This window comes from Neofelis nebulosa, chromosome 5 (assembly GCF_028018385.1).
Source record: "Neofelis nebulosa isolate mNeoNeb1 chromosome 5, mNeoNeb1.pri, whole genome shotgun sequence".
NCBI classification, from domain to species: domain Eukaryota; kingdom Metazoa; phylum Chordata; class Mammalia; order Carnivora; family Felidae; genus Neofelis; species Neofelis nebulosa.
This window is the reverse complement of record NC_080786.1, coordinates 6,085,951-6,105,519: the sequence shown is the minus strand read 5'-3', so window position 1 is coordinate 6,105,519 and position 19,569 is coordinate 6,085,951. Positions and strand designations below refer to the sequence as shown.

The window sequence follows — 19,569 nt, the reverse complement described above, 5'->3', positions numbered from 1 at the left end:
AGAGGGTGGCGGGAATGCCAAGTTCTGTTCCATCCCACTTCCCAACGACTTTGGTATTGGCCTATTTGAAATATTAGAAGATAAAACTTCCATACAAAGGGCAGGGGGTGTGTGGGATGGAGACGTATCCTCTTCTCTTCTGATACCATTCTCTCCACGGTCCTCCCCCAGGCTGTGGGCAGTTAGGTGTTATGTCTGCAGAAGCAGGGGCCAGTTCATTTGTCAGATCTTTGGAAAGTCTTTCTCCATGTCTGGCCTGGATTATGTACCAGGTGAGCCTTGGAAAACCCTGCACTGGCCTCGTGACCATCCTCCACCACCTGGGAAGAGTGGGCTGCCTACACCGACCCTATACTCTTGAGCATGGCTCTGTTCCATTCCCTGAGAGATAATGTGGGCAATTTACCAGCAAGGGAAGGGAATGAAAGCACAAGATGTTCTGATCCTCTCCCCACCTCCCCTCCCCGACTGGGGAATTTACATGTTTTTCACCTTGTGACATTTAGCAAATAGAGAAAGGCTGCCTCTGTGCCTAAAAAAGAAAGGTTTCAGGGGAATGTCATCATCATCAATCACCGAAGTTACAAAAAAAGGTTTGGGGCACCTGGGTGGCTTAGCTGGTTGAGCGTGTCTTAATTTCAGCTCAGGTCATGATTCCAGGGTCATGGGACTGAGCCCCAAGTCAGGCTCTGCATTGAGCGTGGAGCCTGCACCTGCTTATGATTCATTCATATTCTCTCTCTCTCTCTCTCTCTCTCTCTCTCTCTCTCTCTCTCTCTCTCTCCCCTGCCCCCCGCCTCTGCCCCTCTCTCCCCAACTCACACACTCTCTAAAGCAAAAAAAAGTTCCTGGGTCACCTCATGTTCCTCCATTCCCCCCACCTGCCACCCAGAAGCAGGAACCAGAGGGATGTCCATGGAACTGGATTAAGATCTTTACTTCTGCTACTTTCGAAATAAAAAAAGAGAAACGTTACCAGCGGAAGGCTGAGAAACCAGAGCAGATAATGTCTGATTATAACTATATTATCTTGGGTAAAAAATAGAATGAAGGTCATTGAAAAACTCCCCTGACTGAGGGTGCCCAGTTCTCAATGTTTTATTTCACTTTCACTTAAAAACAACCAAACATTTCATCCCCCTTGATCTCTAGCCAGAAGAATCCCACCAAGACAGGAAGAGCATTGGACTTCTGGGGCTCAGGGGACATCAGGCAACTGATAATACCTCCTGAGAATTTGCTACCAATAATCTCTGCCAAGTCCACGGTGGAGGGAGGGGTGCTGGCAGCTACGCAACTCTGCTGTGGGGTGGGGGACACAGGACGAGATACGGAGTGTGCACCGAGTGTTCACTCTCCACTGGGCTGGGCCTCAGAGGTGGCAGGCCTGACCGAGGTTAGGGCCTCGTACCCAGGGCCACGCCTTGAGGGAAGGCATCTACACCTGTGGGACACCAGGCCTGCTCTGGTCACCAATCCTTCCTCCTCCTCCTGATAGAAGCTGAGCTCTGACAGCAGACTCACTCAAGTTCAAATGTGGGCCCCAGTACTTCTGAGTTGTGGGAACTTAGGGAAGTTATTTGACCCTTTCTCTCAGTTTAGTTCCTGTAGCTATAAACTGGAGAGGAAACCTACTTCGCAGGATTGTTGGAAGGATTCAGCGGGATAACCTAGGCAACGCGTCTTACACAGCATCTGGTCCCTAGGAAGACCCCGTAAGTCTAATGCCTTTCTAAGCCACTCTCTTCCACCTCTCCCTCCCTCTGGGCCACAGATATGCAGTCTCCCAACCCTAAAAGCACAGTCCCTTCTTCCTATTGCACCAGAAAGTGATGATTTTCAGGGATGCAGGAGGATAGATCAAAGTCTTTGGGGACAATAAAGGGAACCAGGCCTCCTTGGAGAAATGGCTGATTGCAGGTCCGGGGCAAGAAGATAAAGCCTGGAACATCTAACCATTCTAGAAAATAAGGAAGCTATCAAAGACAACTGCTATTGTATCAAAAGAGTTAGGAGGGAACTTGAAAAAGCTCCGATAGGCCCAAGATGGGACGATGTGAGCATTAATAAAGATAATAAATACAACTGTAGTTATGAAATCCACAAGTTCATAATGACACGAAAAATCAACCAACAAACCTCATTAGTCACTTTTGGAAATGCTCGGGGAACCAACTCGTTATTTTAAAAACCAGAAAGAATTAATCCTGCCCATCAATGATAACCATAGTAGTTGCTGAAAAGCTTCCCCATGGAGAAGTACCCCATACCATTAGCGTGTCATTATAATTTACAGCCCCTAATGAGATAATGGATCCAGGCAAAGGTTACCAGCATCATGAAGAGAGAGACATCAGAAATCAAGTGCCTCCCGAAGGCAGCACACAGCAAGACCTATGAAGTAGTCTTGCCCTTTCGCCCACAAAATAATCGAACCTAGGCCTCATGAAGTCTCTAGAACTACTCACTCAATTGCAGGAAATACAGGAACCAGGAGACCAGGTTAAATGACACCACAATATTGAAATCAGCAAAATCAAGACTACGGACAAGTCTACAGGAAAACAACCCAATTTCTTTAACAAAGAAATTGACCAAAGAGAGTGTTGCCATCGAGGTGGCTGTCTGAGAAAAAGGTTCTCAGTGAATGCTGGCGGGTGTGGTGATGGAGCTTTGAGGAGGAAGGAGAATCGGTGAAATCTGACCGTACCTCTCCACGAATACTCATCAGCTGTAGTTTCATTTGGAGAATTTAATGTGGAAAACCACAACAGACGCCAGCTTGACCAGGTGGTCCAGGTTACCATCACCTGTGCCTTCTGACGGCTGCAGTGAGAAGAGCACTGCACGCCTACTGTTGGTGTTGCCAAGAGGGAGTCTGAATCCGGCCACAAGGAGACATGAGAGCCACAGAATGAAAGGCCGGCCAAGAACGTCAGGAGAGGATTCTGAGACGGCCAGAAGCCATCTCCCCGCTTAGACAAGAGCTGCACTGGCAGAAGCAGCCTAAAGTAACTGTTCTGGAACGCTGGAGTCTACAGAAGACTTGGAACTTCTGGGCAAGACTTGGAGGTAAATGGCGGCTAACTTCAACTCAGCAGAGTGGCAGCTACCCAGCCACCATCCCACCCCCATGGCAAACATCTGTGCGTGCATTTCTGGTGCAACTTGCACAGTTGGCGGGAGCCTGGGTGAGCAAAGAGGGCTCCATCTTCCAAATACCAGGTATCTGTGCTCTGATTTCACATTACTGCTTCTGACCACAGAGGTGCCTACAAAGAGGCCAGCGGCCATTGCTGAGGGCCTTCCTCCACAGCTGCAAACCCCTCCTCCTACAGAAGTGACTTCTAGGCAATTTAAAGGGCTGGTGCCTTTTTCCTCCCATTCATCTTCCTTTTTCCCCCTTTTGGGAACCAGATATTAAGGACTAGGACATTCAAGGGGCACCTGGGTGGCTTAGTTGGTTAAGTGGCCCACTTCGGCTCAGGTCATGATCTCGCGGTTCATGAGTTTGAGCCCTGGGTCAGGCTCTGTGCTGACTGGTCAGAGCCTGGAGCCTGCTTCAGATTCTGTGTCTCCCTCTTTCTCTGACCCTCCCCCACTTGCATTCTGTCTCTTTCTCGAAAGTTAATAAACATTTAAAAATGTTTTTAATTAAAAAAGACTAGGACATTCAAAAACAATTGCAGATGTGGACAAAATTAGAACTTGACTGCACATGTCCGGGGAAAGGCTGAGAAAAGACCTGAGAAGACCTTACGTTTATATCTCAGGCTGACCCTTGGCACAGACAGCCTACAACAATTTTTTAAAAAGCAAGAACAATAAACAAAAATGACAAGTTCTAGAGAAGGAGGAGAGTCTGATTTCTACAGTTAGTACATTAGATTCAAATATCCAGTTTTCTTTTTTTTTTAATTTTTTTTTTTAACATTTATTTATTTTTGAGATAGAGAGAGACAGAGCATGAATGGGGGAGGGTCACAGAGAGGGAGACACAGAATCCGAAACAGGCTCCAGGCTCTGAGCTGTCAGCACAGAGCCCGACACGGGGCTCGAACTCACAGACCGCGAGATCATGACCTGAGCCGAAGTCGGCCGCCCAACCGACTGAGCCACCCAGGCGCCCCGCAAATATCCAGTTTTCAACAACAACAAATCACAAGAGGGATACCTAGGTGGCTCAGTCAGAGAGCACATGACTCTTGATCTCATGGTAGAGTTGGGTGTAGAGTTTAGTTTAAAAGAAAAGCATCACAAGACATACAAAGAAATAAGAGAGTGTGGCCCATTCAAAGGAAATCAATCGACCAACAGAAACTGTCCCTGAAAAAGACCTGATTACAGATATACTAGACAAAGACTATAAAACAACAGTCTTAAGATGCTCACAGAACGACAGGAAGATGTGGAGAAAGTCAAGAAGGTGCCGTATGAACAAAATGTAAATATCAGTAAGGACAATGAAAACCGAAAAAGAAACCAGAAAGAAATGTTGAAGCTGAAAAGTACCATAACTAGAAATGAAAACTTCACTATCAAAGAGATTCAAAGTCAGGTTTGAGCAGGTAGAAGAATCAGTGACATTGAAATAGGACAATGGAAATGATCACGTCTGAGGAACAGAATGGAAAGACTGAAGAAAAGTGAACAGAGCCTGGGGGACCCACGGGACAGCATCAAACCGACCCACACACACATGTGGGAATCCCAGAAGAGGGGAGAGAAAGGGGCAGAGAGAATATCTGAAGAAATAATGGCTGAAAACTTCCCAAATGGGAGGAAATACATGAATGTAAACATCCAAGCAGCTCAGTGAACTGTAAGTAAGATGAACTCAGAGACTCACAACAAAACACACTAATCGAGCTTTGAAAGACACAAAGAGAGAATCTTCACAGCAGGAGAGCCACTCGGCACATATAAGGGCCCTCAGTAAGGTTGTCCGCAGATCTCCAAGAATTTTGGAGGCCAGAAGGCAGTGGGACAATGTGTTCGAAGTGCTAAAAGGAGAAAACTGTCAACTAAAAATCCTGTATCTGATAAAACCGTCCCTCAAAAGTAAGTAAGAAATGAAGACATTCGCAGATAAACAAAAGCTGAGGGAGTCTGTTACCATGAGACCTGCCTGCAAGAAATGCTGACAGAGCCCTGCAAGGTGAAATGAAAGGACACTAGAGAGTAACCTGAAGCTGTATGGAGAAATAAAGATCTCAAAAAAAAAAAAAAAAAAGGTAAATGCATGGGAAATCATGGAAGGTTTCTACATGATTTAAGAGATTATTATTTAAAGGGAAAAAAACAAGTATTAGTCTAAAAGCTGGAATTATATTAGCTTCAGTTCATAACTTGAAGTCTTGTTTTCTACATCATTGAAAGAAACTAATGCATTTTTTAAAGTTTATTTTGAGAGAGAGAGAGTGTGCGAAAGCAAGGGGAAGGGTGGGGCAGAGAGAGAAGGAGAGAGAGAATCCCAAGCAGGCTCCTTGCTGTCAGCACAGAGCCCAATGCAGGGCTCGGTTTAATGAACATGAGATCATGACCTGAGCTAAAATCAAGAGTCAGATGCTCAATGGACTGAGACACCCAGGAAACCCAAGAAACGAATGCATTTAAAAGAACTGTTAGTTTATGTTTCTGGGCACACAATGGGTAAAGATGTAATTTTGTGACTTCAGCGACCTAACAGGGTGGGGACAGAACCGTAAAGAAGCAGAACTTTTGTAGGTTATTGAAGTTAAGCTGGTATAAATTCAAATTAGAGTGTTGTAACTTTAGGTTGTTAAATATAATCCCTATGGTAACCACAAAGAAACTAGTTGTAGAATATACACAAAAGAAATTAGAAAGGAATTTAAACATTACACACACACACACACACACACACACACACACTCACACAGACCCAACACAAAAGAAAACAGTAATGTGGCAAATAAGAGACAGAAGATCTATAAGGCATATAGAAAAAAATAACAAAATGACAGAAATCCCTCCTTATTAGTAATTACTTTAAATGTACATAGATTAAACTCCCCAATCAAAAGACAGTTTGGAAGAATGAATAAAAAGACATGATCCAACTACATGCTGTCTATAATGGACTCACTTTATTTTTAAAAATTTTTTTAACGTTTATTTATTTTTGAGAGACAGAGAGAGAGAGAGCGAGCAGGGGAAGGGCAGAGAGAGAGGGAGACACAATCTGAAGCAGGCTCTAGGCTGTGAGCTGTCAGCAGAGAGCCTGTCGCAGGGCTCAAACCCATCAACTGTGAGATCATGACCTGAGCCGAAGTCGGACGCTTCATCATCTGAGTATAATGCACTCACTTTAGATGCAAGACACAAATAGAATGTAAGTGAAAGGATGCAAAAAGATATTCCATGCAAATAGTAAACAAAAGTATAGCATTCCATGCAAAAGCACCTAAGGGGTGGCTATTCTAATATCAGACAAAATAGGCTTTAAATCAAAAGGTCACAAGACACAAAGAAGGACAGGGGTGCCTGAGTGGCTCAGTTGGTTAAGCATCTGACTCTTGATTTTGGCTCAGGTCAACATCTCATGGTTGTGGGTTCAAGCCCCGCAACGAGCCCCACGTCAATCTCTGCACTGAGCATGGAGCCTGCTTGGGATTCTCTCTCTCCCTCTCTCTCTCTGCCTCTCCCCCGCACTCTCTCTCTCTCAAAAATAAACATTCAAAAAAAAGACACAAATAAAGGCATTATATATTAATAAAAGGTTCAGTATGACAAGAAGATATAACAACTATAAACATTTACACACTTAAATACAGGCCATCAAAATAATGAAGCAAAAATTGACAGAATTGAGGGGAGAAATAGACAATTCTACAATATTAGTTGGACACTTCAGTACCCCATTTGCAATAATGGACAGAAACACAAGACAGAAGATGAGTAAGGAAACAGAGGATGTGAAGAACACAATAGACCAACAAGATCTAACAGTACGCTCCCCAACGACAGCCATTTATTTACATGTTCTTCTCCAGTGCACATTAGACCTTTCCCAGACCACACGTAAAGCCACAAATTGAATTTCAATAGATTTTAAAAGATAGATATCATACAGAGTATCTTCTCTGACAACAATGGGATGAAGTTAGAAATCAGGGACAGAAGGAAACTGGAAAATTCACTAAACTGTGGGACTTAAACCACACATTTGTAAACAACAAATGGATCAAAGAAGAAACCACAATGGAATTAGAAAATACTTAGAGACAGACAATGAAAGTGAAAATACAACATACCCAACTTATAGGACACAGTGAAAGTGGTGCTAAGGAGAAAATTTATAGCTATAAGCACATTTAAAAAAAAAAAAAAAGAAAGAAAGATCTGGGGTGCCTGGATGGCTCAGTCAGTTAAGTGTCTCACTCTTGATTTTGGCTCAGCTCATGATCCCAGAGTTGTGGATCGAGCCCCGTGTTGGGCTCCGTTCTGAGCATGGAACCTGCTTAAGATTCTCTCTCTCTCTCTCTCTCTCTCTCTCTCTCTCTCTCTTTCTCTCTTTCTGCCCCTCTCCCCAACTTGCTCTTTCTCACTAAAAATAAACAAGGAAATATGAAAAAATAAGAAAGATCTCAAGTCAACAACCTAACTTTAGAACTTAAGAAAGCAAAAAAAAGAATTTTTTAAAGAACTTAAGGAACTAGAAAAACAAACTAAACCCAAAGCTAGATGAAGGAAATAACAAAGATTAGAGCATAAATAGAGAACAGAAAAACAACAGAGAAAATCAACTGAACCTAAAAGTTGGTTCTTCAGAAAAATCAACAAGACTGACAAAACTCTAGCTAGATCAACTAAGAAAAAGAGAAGACTCAACTGACTCAAGTCAGACATGAAAATGGGATGTTACTACTGATTCCACAGGGGGGGGGAAAAGGATTATAAGAGTACTAGGAACAATTCTATCCCCCCAAAATTGAATAACATAGATAAAGTGGACAAATTCCTAGAAACAGGAAACTTACAAGGACAAAATCCCAAAGAATCTGTTCAGGAATAGAAAATCTGAATTGACTTATAACTAGTAAGGAGATTAAATCAGCAGTCAAAAATCTCCCAACAAGGGGCACCTGAGTGGCTCAGCTGGTTAAGCGTCTGACTTCGGCCCAGGTCATGATCTCACTATTCGTGAGTTTGAGCCTCATGTCAGGCTCTGTGCTGACAGCTCAGAGCCTGGAGCCTGCTTCAGATTCCATGTTTCCCTCTCTCTCTCTGCCCCTCTCCCACTCATACTCTGTGTCACTCTCTCTCTCAAAAATAAAGAAACATTAAAAAAATTTATTTTTAATCTCCCAACAAAAAAATGCCCTCCCTGCACCTGATGGTTTCACTGAATTCTACCAAACATTTACAGAATTGAACATTAAAAAAAAACCAAGCATTTAAAAAAAATGAAGTTTTTTTTTAATGGAGTAGGAGGGAACACTTACTAACTCATTCAATGAAGCCAGCATTACCCTGATACCAAAGCCAGACAAAGACACCACAAGAAAACTTCAGACCAGTATCTCTTATTAACCTCAGTGTAAAAGTCTTCAGCAAAATACTAGCAAATGGAATCCAGCAGCTTAGTGAATGGACCATATACGATGACCAAGTAAGACCTATTCCCAGGATGCAAGGTGGTTCAACATATGAAGAAACTTATCAGTGTAATACACCACATTAATGGAATGAAGGGGGAAAAATCACATGATCATCTCAATTGATACAGAAATAACATTAAACAAACTCAACACACTTTCATGATAAAAACACTAAAAAAACTAGGACTAGGAGGAAACCACCTCAACATGATAAAAGCCACAGATGGAAAACCAGTAGCAAACATCATACTCAATGGGAAAAGACTGAAAGCTTTTCCTTGAAGGTCAGGAACAAGGCAAGGGGCAAGGATACCTGCTGTCACCATTTCTAGTCAACACAGCGCTAGTAGTTCTAACTAGAGCAATTAGGCAAGAAAAAAAAAAAGGCATCCAAATTGGAAAGGAAGAAGTATCTGTTTGCAGATGATCTGACCTTATATGTAGAAAACCATAAAGGCTCCACAAAAAACTGTTAGAATATATGAATTCAGCAAAGTAGCGGGACACAAAATCAACATGCAAAAATCAGTTGCATTTCTATCCACTAACAGTGAATGATCTGAAAAGGAAATTATGGAAACAATTCCATTTAAGATAGCATCAGAGGGGCGCCTGGGTGGCTCAGTCGGTTAAGCAGCCGACTCCGACTTCGGCTCAGGTCATGATCTCGCAGTCCGTGAGTTTGAGCCCTGTGTCGGGCTTTGTGCTGACAGCTCAGAGCTTGGAACCTGTTTCAGATTCTGTGTCTCCCTCTCTCTGACCCTCCCCTGTTCATGCTCTGTCTCTTCCTGTCTCAAAAATAAGTACAACGTTACAAAAAATTTTTTTTAAAAGATAGCATCAGAAAGAATACCTAAAAGCTAATTGAAAAGGTGAAAGACTTGTACAATAAAAAGTACAAAACACTGCTGAAAGAAATTAAAGATGACGTAAATAGAAGGAAACACATTCCTTGTTAATGGATTAGAAGACTTAATACTAAAATGTCAATACCACCCAAAGTAATCTACAGATTCAGTGCAATCCCTACCAAAATACCAAGGATGTGTTTTGCAGAAATAGAAAAACCCATCCCAAAGTTCATATGGAACCTCAAGGAACCCCCAATAGCCAAAACAACCCTGAAAAAGAATGAACAGAACTGGAAGATTCACGCTTCCTGATTTAAAAACTTACTGCAAAGCTATAGTAATCAAAATAATATGGCACTGACATAAAGACAGACATAGAAACAAATGGAATAGAATAAAAAGCCCAGAAATAAACCCTCATATCTATGGTCAAATGATTTTTGACAAGGATGCCAATACCATTCAATGAGGAAAGAACAATCTTTTCAACAAATGATGCTGGGGAAAGTGGATATCCTTATGCAAAAGAATGAAGTTGGACTCTTATCTAACACCATATAAAACAGCATATCAAAGTTAATCAGGGGCACCTGGGTGGCTCAGTCAGTTGAGCGTCTGACTCTTGGTTTTGGCTCGGGTCATGGCCTCACAGTTTGTGGGTTCGAGCCCCACTTGTTTGGGATTTTCTGTTTCTCCCCTCTCTCTGCTCCTCCCCCTGACTCATGTGTGCATGCTGACTCTTGCCCACTCAGGTGCAAACTCTCTCTCCCTCTCTCAAAATAAATCAATAAACTTAAAAAGAAAGTTAAGACCTTTGTCTTTCTCTTTCTGACTTCTTCGATTTAGCATTATACCCTCTAGGTCTACCCATGTTGTTGCAAATGGCAAGATCCATACTTTTTTATGGCTGAGTAATATTCCATTGTGTGTATGTACCATACACACAATGTTTATTTTAATGTTTTTTTAATGTTTATTTAGTTTTGAGATAGAGACAGAGCATGAGTGGGGAAGGGGCAGAGAGAGGGGGAGACAAAGAATCCGAAGCAGGCTCCAGGCTCTGACTTGTCAGCACGGAGCCCTACGCGGGGCTCAAACTCAGGAACTGGGAGATCGTGACCTGAGCGAAAGTTGGACGCTTAACCCACTGAGCCACCCAGGCGCCCCTATAGAACCTCAGTTTCATCTATGAAATGGGGAGGAGGCTTACTTAAGTCAGAGGAGTTAGCTCTAGCGCGGAAGCAAGAGTTCCTTCCTGAGCTTCCCCCCACCCCCGCACGAAATATAAGTCTTGGCTATTTTGGAATATCTTGTACATTAAGATCCCTTGGTAGTTTATAGAAGCTAGTTCCAAGAAGCACAAAATTTTATTCAGAGCAAATAAAGCCGACTCACTTAAAAACAAAAACAAGTATGCTTATTGTGACGAGCATGAAGTAACGTACAGAATTGCCGAATCGTCATACCGCACACCTGAAGCTAATAGAACACTGTATGTTAATTGGACTTCAATTAGAATTTTAATCAAAGGCCTAAATGTAAGACCTAAAACAGTAAGACTCTTAGAATATAGGGCAAACACTTCACAGCACTGGATTGGACGATGGTTTCTTGGATATGACACCAAAGGCACAGGCAACAATTTAAAAAATGACGGGGGCACCTGGGTGGCTCAGGGAGTTGAGCGTCCGACTCCAGCTCAGGTCATGATCTCAAAATCCCAATTCCTGAGTCTGAGCTCCGCATCAGACTCTCTGCGGTCAGCACAGGACCCACTTTGAATCCTCTGTCCCCAACTCTCTCTGCCCCTCCCCCCACTCGCACTCTCTCTCTCTCTCTCACACACACACACACACACACACAAATTAACATTTGAAAAATTTTTTTTTAATAAAAATGATTTTAAAAATGGCTTCCATGGGCATTTCTCCAAAGAAGATATATAAATGGCCAATCGGTACATGAAAAGAGGCTCAACATCACTAATTTGCCGGGAGATGCAGATCAAAAGTATAATAAGATACCACCTCACACTCATTAGAACGGCTACTATCAAAAAAACCCAGAAAATAACACGTGTTGGAGAGAATGTAGAGAAATGGGAATCCGGGTGCACTGTTGGGGGCGATGTAAAAATGATATAACCACTGTGGGAAACAGTATGGCAGTCCCTTCAAAAAATTAAAAGTAGGATTAACATATGACCCAGAAATTCCACTTTTGGGTATATACCCCCAACAGAATCAAAAGCAGGGTCTCAAAGAGCTCTCTGTACGCCCTTGTTCATAGCAGCTTTATTCATGATAGCCAAAACATGGAGGCAACCCAAGTCTCCATCGACGGACGAATGGATTAGCAAAATGTGGTCTATACATACAATAGAATACTATTCAGTCTTAAAAGGGAAGGAAATTCTGACATATGCTACGACACGGGTGAAGCTTGAGGACATTGTGCTAAGTGAAATAAGCCAGTCACAAAAAAGACAAATACCATATGATTTTACTTATATGAGGTACTTAGAGTAGTCTAAACTATAAAGGCAGAATGTAGAATGGTGATTGCCAGGGGCTGGGGTAAGGGGAATGGGAAACTATTGTCTAATGGGAAACTAAATGAGATTTTTAGTTTTGGAAAATGAAAAGAGTTCAAACTTTAAAAAAAAAAAAACTACTTATATAAACAAAGGGGCACCAGAGTGGCTCAGATGGTTAAGCATCCGACTCTTGATTTTTGACTCAGGTTATGAGCTCATGGTTCATGAGTTAGAGCCCCAAGTTGGGCTCTGCACTGAGAGCACGAAGCCTGCTTGGGATTCTCTCTCTCTCTCTTTCTGCCCCACCCCTCCCCCACTCATGCTTTCTCTCTCCCTCAAAATAAATAAATAAACTTTAAAAAATACTATGAAAAGAGCTCTGGGGGCATAGGGGTGGCTCAGTTGGTTAAGTGTCCAACTCTTAGGCTCAGGTCATGATCTCACAGTTTGTGATCAAGCCCCAAGTCGGCTCTGCACTGACAGCATGGAGCCTGCCTGGGATTCTCACTCTCCCTTACTCTCTGCCCCTCCCCTGCTTGCTCGCTCTCTCTCTCAAAATAAATAAACATTAAAAAAAGGAATTCTGGAGATGCAGGGTTGTAATGGTCGTACAACATTATGTACGTGCTTACTATCTCTGAACTGTACCCTTAGAAATAGGTAAGATGGCAAATTTTAGGTGTATTTTACCACAGTAAAAATATTGAGGGGGGGGGCACCTGGGTGGCTCAGTCAGTTAAGCGTCCAACTTCAACTCAGGTCACAATCTCGCGGTCCATGAGTTCGAGCCCCGCGTCGGGCTCTGGGCTGATGACTCAGAGCTGATGGCTCAGAGCCTGGAGCCTGTTTCTGATTCTGTGTCTCCCTCTCTCTCTGCCCCTCCCCCGTTCATGCTCTGTCTCTCTCCGTCCCAAAAATAAATAAACATTAAAAAAAATTTTTTTTTAAAAATTGGGGGGGAACAGCTGTCAAGAACATGAAACACAATTATGGGATGATAAAGTCACAGGAATAAAAGGCACAACATAAGGAACGCAGTCAATGATGCCGTAATAGCGACGTATGGGGACAGACGATGGCTACACTTCTGTCGAGCACGAGGTAGACATGTGCAGTCACTAAGTCATACACGTGAAACTGATGTAACATCGTGTGTCAACTGTACTTGGCTAAAAAAAATTTTTAATGGTCATTTATTTCTGAGAGAGAGAGACAGAGAGAGAGAGGGAGGGAGGGGCAGAGAGAGAGGGAGACACAGACCTTGAATCAGGCTCCAGGCTCTGAGCTGTTAGCACAGAGCAGGACGCAGGGCTCGAACCCATGAACGGTGAGATCATGACCTGAGCCGAAGTCGGACGCTTAACTGACGTGAGCCACCCAGGCGCCCCACAACTAAAAAAAAATTTTAAAGAACATGAAAGACAAGAAAAGATCAAAGAATTCTTCTGAACCACAGACTCTAAAAGGGGGTCTGGACAATCCCATGCAACAAGACTTCCTAGGCAGAGTCCTGGACCAGAGAAGAGAAAAAGCCACCGTGGGTCAGCTGGTGAAACCTGGATGGGATCTGTGAATTGGAGGTTAATGTTGCACAAATGCTGATTTCTAGGCTTGGAGGGTGGTATGCTGGTGGTGTAGGGGACAGTCTCTGTTTGGGAGACGTGCATGCCAGAGTGTTCTGTGGTACTGAAACATCACATCTGCCATTTGCTCTCCAAACATTCAGAAGAAAGCTAGAGAGCAGACAGTGGAACAAACACGGTCATGTATTAACAACGGGGGAATCCGGTGAGGGGCATATGGGAGTTCTTTACACACACCTGGAGGCATCTTGATGAAGGTCTCCTGGGCATGCACATCGGCCTGTTGCATGATCCGTTCTTTCTCTGCAAGAGCTCGTGCGCGGCCCTGAATGATATGTCTCTCCAACATTTCAATTTCATCCAGCCGCTGCTTGTAGAGCTCCCGAATCTGACGGGTAGACCATCAAACGCACAGAAATCTGGTGAGATCACAGAGCTTTACTCACCCTCCCCCCAGCATCAGGCTTCCTGGGAAACCCAGAGCAGTCACAGAGCTATGGAGACCATCTGGTCCAACCCAACAGGTGTGAAAACTGAGACCCACGAAGGGAAACGCCTTAAAGGTTTCACGGTCAAGTCAGGGAAAGAGCCGAGCCTGAAAGTCCACCTCCTGCCTTCACGGCTGCCATGCAAACTCGGCAACGGCACACACACCACCTGGGGTAGACAGAATTGTGCCAGGCAGGTGCCCCTTCAAGGAAGGACCTGCTACCTAGCAGCAGGGAGTGTAAGGAGCAGTCAGCCTCCAGCTGTCAGCCCCTTCACAGTTGACCTCAGCTGCTGGAAAGTGCTCATCTGGGACTCCCTACAAGGGATTCCTCGGCAGTGCGGATCCAAGGCAGCTGCTTGCCTCCCTGTACAGATGGGGAAGCAGGTGTGTTCTCATCTGTACAAGGGACTGGGCGTGCTTCCTCAAATCTGGACACGGAATGCCTAGGTTCCGACTGTGGTGTGTGACACAAACACAGGCAGCCCCAAAGGGGTGACTTTTAGCTTCACGATCTCCAGGGAACAATTATTCAGCTATCTGCCCCAGGCCTTTTATTTATACGTGCAATATGTAACTGTGCGTGTGCATGTAGAGAAATGTCGATGAAGAGGTGCTCCAGACATAGGCTGTGTGTGTGTGTGTGTGTGTGTGTGTGTGTGTGTGTGTGTGTGTGTTACGTAAATGCGCGGAAAGCGTGTCCTTCTACTACACTGTCGAACGCACCGACGCACGGACTCTGCGCTTTCCCAGCGGCATCCCCAGGGCCTCGCCCCCGGCAGGTGCCGGCATTTGTCCAGCGGTTGAGTCCCGTGGGAACCCGCCTTTCTGGGGTTGCGCCCTTGGTCCCCCGCACTGTCCCCCGCCCCGTCCCCGGCGAGCACCGGCAGGGAGCGCGCGGGGCTCCGGGCCGCCTCACCCGCCGAAGCTCGTCCACGAATTCCTCGTGGCGCGCATCCTGGCTGCCGCGGGCCTTGATCAAGTTCGCGCTCAGGTCCTCGCCGATCACCTCGTTGGTGTACAAGCTGCGGAAGAGGCCGGTGAGCAAGTGCGAGATGTCTTGGGTGCGCAGCGAGGTGGGGCGCAGACGCAGCAGTGGCGGCTCGGGGAGCGGCCGGAGCGCGGCTGGCCCCGCGCGGCGGCCCCGGCCCCCAAAGCCGTAGTGAGAGGCTTCGGAGCAGGCGACCGAGGACAGACGGGTGGACTCGCTGGGGCTGCGGACCCGGGCCTGACGCGAGGCGGGCGTCCACGTCGCGCCCCCGAAAGCGCAGGACCCGGACTCTGCAGACAGCCGGTCCCCTGCTCTCCCCGTCTCCATGGCAACTGAGACGCCGCTCACGCCTTGCCGCCCTTCCGCTTCCGGCCGCGCCTCTTCCGCTTTGCCTCGCTCGTCGGAGGTGCCTTCGGTGTCGTCACCGTTGTAAATATTCGCATCTTCTCTGTGGACCTTGTTAAAGTGAGCTTCGCGTCGGGCACCTGTGGAAACACAGTTCGCTGGCGCAGCCGGGTCGGTCTGGATGCAAAACCTGGTTCCTAACTACCTCTCTTCGTCCGTTCATTCTCTGATTTCTTAAGCAATTATTAACTCGTTCATTTAATATTTATGGTATAAAGACTGTCTTTCAAGTCTGTGCTGGGAGCTGAAAATACCAAAGGAAGTAAGATGCTGCTTCTGCCCTCAGTCGTGTGTGTGTGTGTGTGTGTGTGTGGAGAGAGAGAGAGAGAGAGAGAGAGAGAGAGACCGAGACGTGGAGACCAGCGTGATGAGCAGGGAGGGAACTGGAAAACAGTGCTAGCTTTTAGTGGGTTAAGCCCAAGGTGGCGATAAGTGTTGGTTTTCAGGGAACCACAAAGTGACAGGACCTCATCATTCTGCGGACGGAGCGTAAACAGTGGCTTTTTGGACGAAGTGAAGACCGGGCAGAGATTTTTTTTAAATCACCATCATTAGTCATCAGGGAAGTGGAAATTAAAACCACAGCGTGATACCGCTAACACTTAGTACAATGTCAGGAAGTTAAATAAATGTACCAAATGAGTTCTGGTGAAGATGTGGGGAAACTCAAAATCTCATGTTGCCATGGGAGTACAAACTAGTACAGCAACTCTGGAAAACGGTGTGGCAGTTTCTTAGAATGTTACACATACAGGAGGCCCACTCCTAGGTATTTTCCGGAGGGAAATGAAAACCTAGGGGCACACAAAACCCTGTACACAAACGTTTATGGCGGCTTTGTTCACAATCTCCTGGAAAAAAAACCCCAAATGTCCTATCCACTGGCCAAAGGATAAGTTGGGGTGTATCTATACAACAAACGCTCTCAGCAATAAAGAGGAAACAGACTACTGATACAACAGCAGGGATGAATATCAAATGCATTACGCTAGGTAGAAAAACCCATCCTCAAAAGGCTATGTACCGAATGGTTTCATTTTTAGGACCTTCTGAAAAGTACAAAACAGAAAACAGATCAGTGGTTGCCAGAAGCAGGTCATGGAAAGTAATGTTGGCTCTAAAGGAGGCTGAGGAAATTCCTTGCGGTGAGGGAACTGTTCTTTATTGCGGTGGTGGTTACACAACTGTATGGCTTTGTCAAACCTCACAGGACTATAAAGGATAAATCTTATTGTATACAAATTACACTCCAGTTTTTTAAAAAGTGAAGGAAAAAAAAAAAAAAGGATGAGTAGGAATAAGCCAGGAGAGGAGGAAAAGGGGCACTCTGGGCGGAGGGAACTCATGGTACAAAAGCCAGGCAAGAGCACTGCATGTGGGGGAAAAAAATTCCGGCAGTTCATGAGTGGAAGTTAGAGTTTGAGCGGGACGAATGAAGCTGAGTGGCGAGGGCCAGATCATAAGCAGGTTTGTAGGCAACATTAGAGAATTTAAACTTCGTTCTGAGCACAGAAGGGCCATCAAGGGTCTTCAGGTGGGAGTGTCATGATGAGTTCTGTGTTTACTGAGAGCGCTCTGGTTGCTGTGAAAGAACGGACTGGAGGGAGGCAAGAGGCATCAAGGTGATGGGTTAGGAAAGTAATGCAGAGGTTAGGAAACAGGCGGATTGGGAGTTTAGGGTAGGGGAGGGGAATGGATTGGAGACATGTGAATGGGGGAATTCACAAGACCTGCCGGTGGAAAATGGGAGTATGAGAGAAGAGGGGCCCAGAATGACTCCCCAATAACCTGTGTGTGCAACCGGTGGGGGGGATCATCTCCACTGAAAGGGGGGAGAGGACCACGCTTGTCCAGGACAGCCACTTGAGATCCCACAGACTGCCATCATTAGCACGCGATGGCTTCTGCTCACAGCTGATACAGTTCGCTGCTTTTTCCTCCTGGGGTGAGCCTGTGGGCCTTCACAGCTGAAACCCGCTCCCTGAGATGAGCCCCAGGGTGTGTGTATATGTATATATATATATATATATATATATATACATATACACACACACACACACACAATTTTTTTTTAAGTAGACTTCACGCCCAGTGCAGAGCCCAGTGGCAGGGCTTGAACTCACCACCCTGAGACCAAGACCTGAGCTGAGATCAAGAGTTGGACATGTCTCCCTCTGCCTGAGAAGCTGGATTCATCCCTGATTCTGCCTCCAGCATTCGACTTCTGTTTGCCCCCTGACTGAACCAATTAAGGAAATGGTTCAGACCCGGCCCCAGAAGAAACAAGGGGCCGGGGCCCTCACTGGCACCACTCTCCGGCCTCCTCCCCTAGGCAGACCTCTTAGCACAAAGAGAATCCCTTGAGCTGCCTTCTTCACTTTTTCACAATCTGTTCTGCTGACCAGAACTTTTGTTTCTTTTAAATAAATGCAGGCCCACTCACTGTATGAAAATATCTTTTTTTTTCAATATATGAAATTTATTGTCACATCGGTTTCCATACAACACCCAGTGCTCATCCCAACAGGTGCCCTCCTCAATGCCCATCACCCACCCTCCCCTCCCTCCCACCCCCCATCCACCCTCAGTTTGTTCTCAGTTTTTAAGAGTCTCTTATGCTTTGGCTCTCTCCCACTCTAACCTCTTTTTTTTTTTTTTCCCTCCCCCTCCCCCATGGGTTTCTGTTAAGTTTCTCAGGATCCACATAAGAGTGAAAACATATGGTATCTGTCTTTCTCTGTATGGCTTTGTATGAAAATATCTTAAATTATTCAGTCAGGTGCCCCCTAATGAGCTTCACCTTGTACAATGTTTTTGTTTTGTTTTGTTTTTGAAGTTTATTTATTTATTTTGAGAGAGAGAGAGCGTGCTCACGCACGCGAGCACAAGTGGGGGAGGAACAGAGAGAAATGGGGAGAGAGAAAGTCCCAAGGAGGCTTCGCACTGTCAGCACAGAGCCCGATGGAGGGCTCGATCTCACGAACCGAACCGTGAGATCACGACCTGAGCCAAAATCAAGAGTCAGATGCTCAACCGACTGAGGCACCCAGGCGCCCTTCACCTTGTACAATGTTTTTGTATGTGATATACAGATAATATCACAGAGTTAGATAATAATATAATATCACGGAACTAGAATTGCGTAGCCAAAGGGTGTGTCCTTGTTAATATTTCAGATGCTGCCAAACTGGCCTCCAGAAAGATTATCCCAGAGCAGATCTCCACCAGCATTATGTGAGAGCTGATGGACGTTTTCAACATGTTTCCAACCACATTCCAGATTTTATTCCCAGCCTGCACCCGCCTCCAAAACTCCAGATTTGTACATCCATCATGTCCTTGATATGTTGCCTTGGCCATCTGAAGGTATCTCCAACTTAGTATGTCCGGAGTAGAGCCCCTCCTCCTCCTCAGTCTTCTCCATTTCGGGTTTTGGGAGCCGCCTCCTTCCGAGGCCCAGCCAGAAGCTTGGAGTCATCCTTGACTCCTCTCTTGATCATACTGGCCCCACTGGTAATTCTTGCTGGCTCTCCCATCAGACTGTATCCAGAGTCCTGCCGCTTCTCTGACCCCCACTCCTACCCCCGAGGTCTGGGCCACCATCTCCATCACCTGAATTACTGCGACAGCCTCCTCACCCAGCTTGCTGCTTCACCCCTTGTCCCTCCATGATACGCCTCCCTGCAGCCAGAGTGATTCTTTGAAAGCACAGGTGGGATCATGTCCCTCTTTGACCTGAAACCTCCCAAGTGCTCTCCATTTCTCCCAGTGTAAAAGTGGAAGCCCTTAGAAGGCCCAGCAGAACCTGGCCCCCATTACCTCTCACCTCCTCTCATTATCTCTCTCCCTCTGCCCCAGTCACACTGGACTCCTTGCCGGTCCCCCAACACACCGGCCACACACCTGCCTCAGCCTCGACACTTCCTGTCCCCTCTGCCCAGAATCCTCTTTCCCAGATATCCCCGAAAGGCTCTCCTACATGTCTTTGCTCAAATGTCACTTGCCTTGTAAGATCCAGCCCATTTAAAATTGAACCCTCTCCCTTCCAGAATTCCCTCACCTTACACACCTTGTAATATACAACTCACTTCT

General features: G+C 45.5%; 1 protein-coding gene across 4 annotated transcripts in view; it reads right to left on the bottom strand.

Annotated features, from left to right (window-relative positions):
• DLEC1 (DLEC1 cilia and flagella associated protein) overlaps positions 1–15,743 on the bottom strand; it is a 93,034-nt gene extending 77,291 nt beyond the window's left edge. For 3 of the 4 annotated variants that reach the window (XM_058729415.1, XM_058729416.1, XM_058729417.1), the window contains exons 1-2: positions 15,001–15,738; positions 13,832–13,982 (exon numbers count right to left, since the gene is read on the bottom strand). In XM_058729415.1, the coding sequence (XP_058585398.1) occupies positions 13,832–13,982; positions 15,001–15,399 (550 nt within the window). In that variant the 5' untranslated portion in view covers positions 15,400–15,738. Of the gene's footprint in view, positions 1–13,831; positions 13,983–15,000 lie in introns of all 4 variants that reach the window. The other variant, XM_058729418.1, reaches the window with a different exon arrangement.
• Between the last annotated feature and the right edge of the window lie 3,826 nt (positions 15,744–19,569).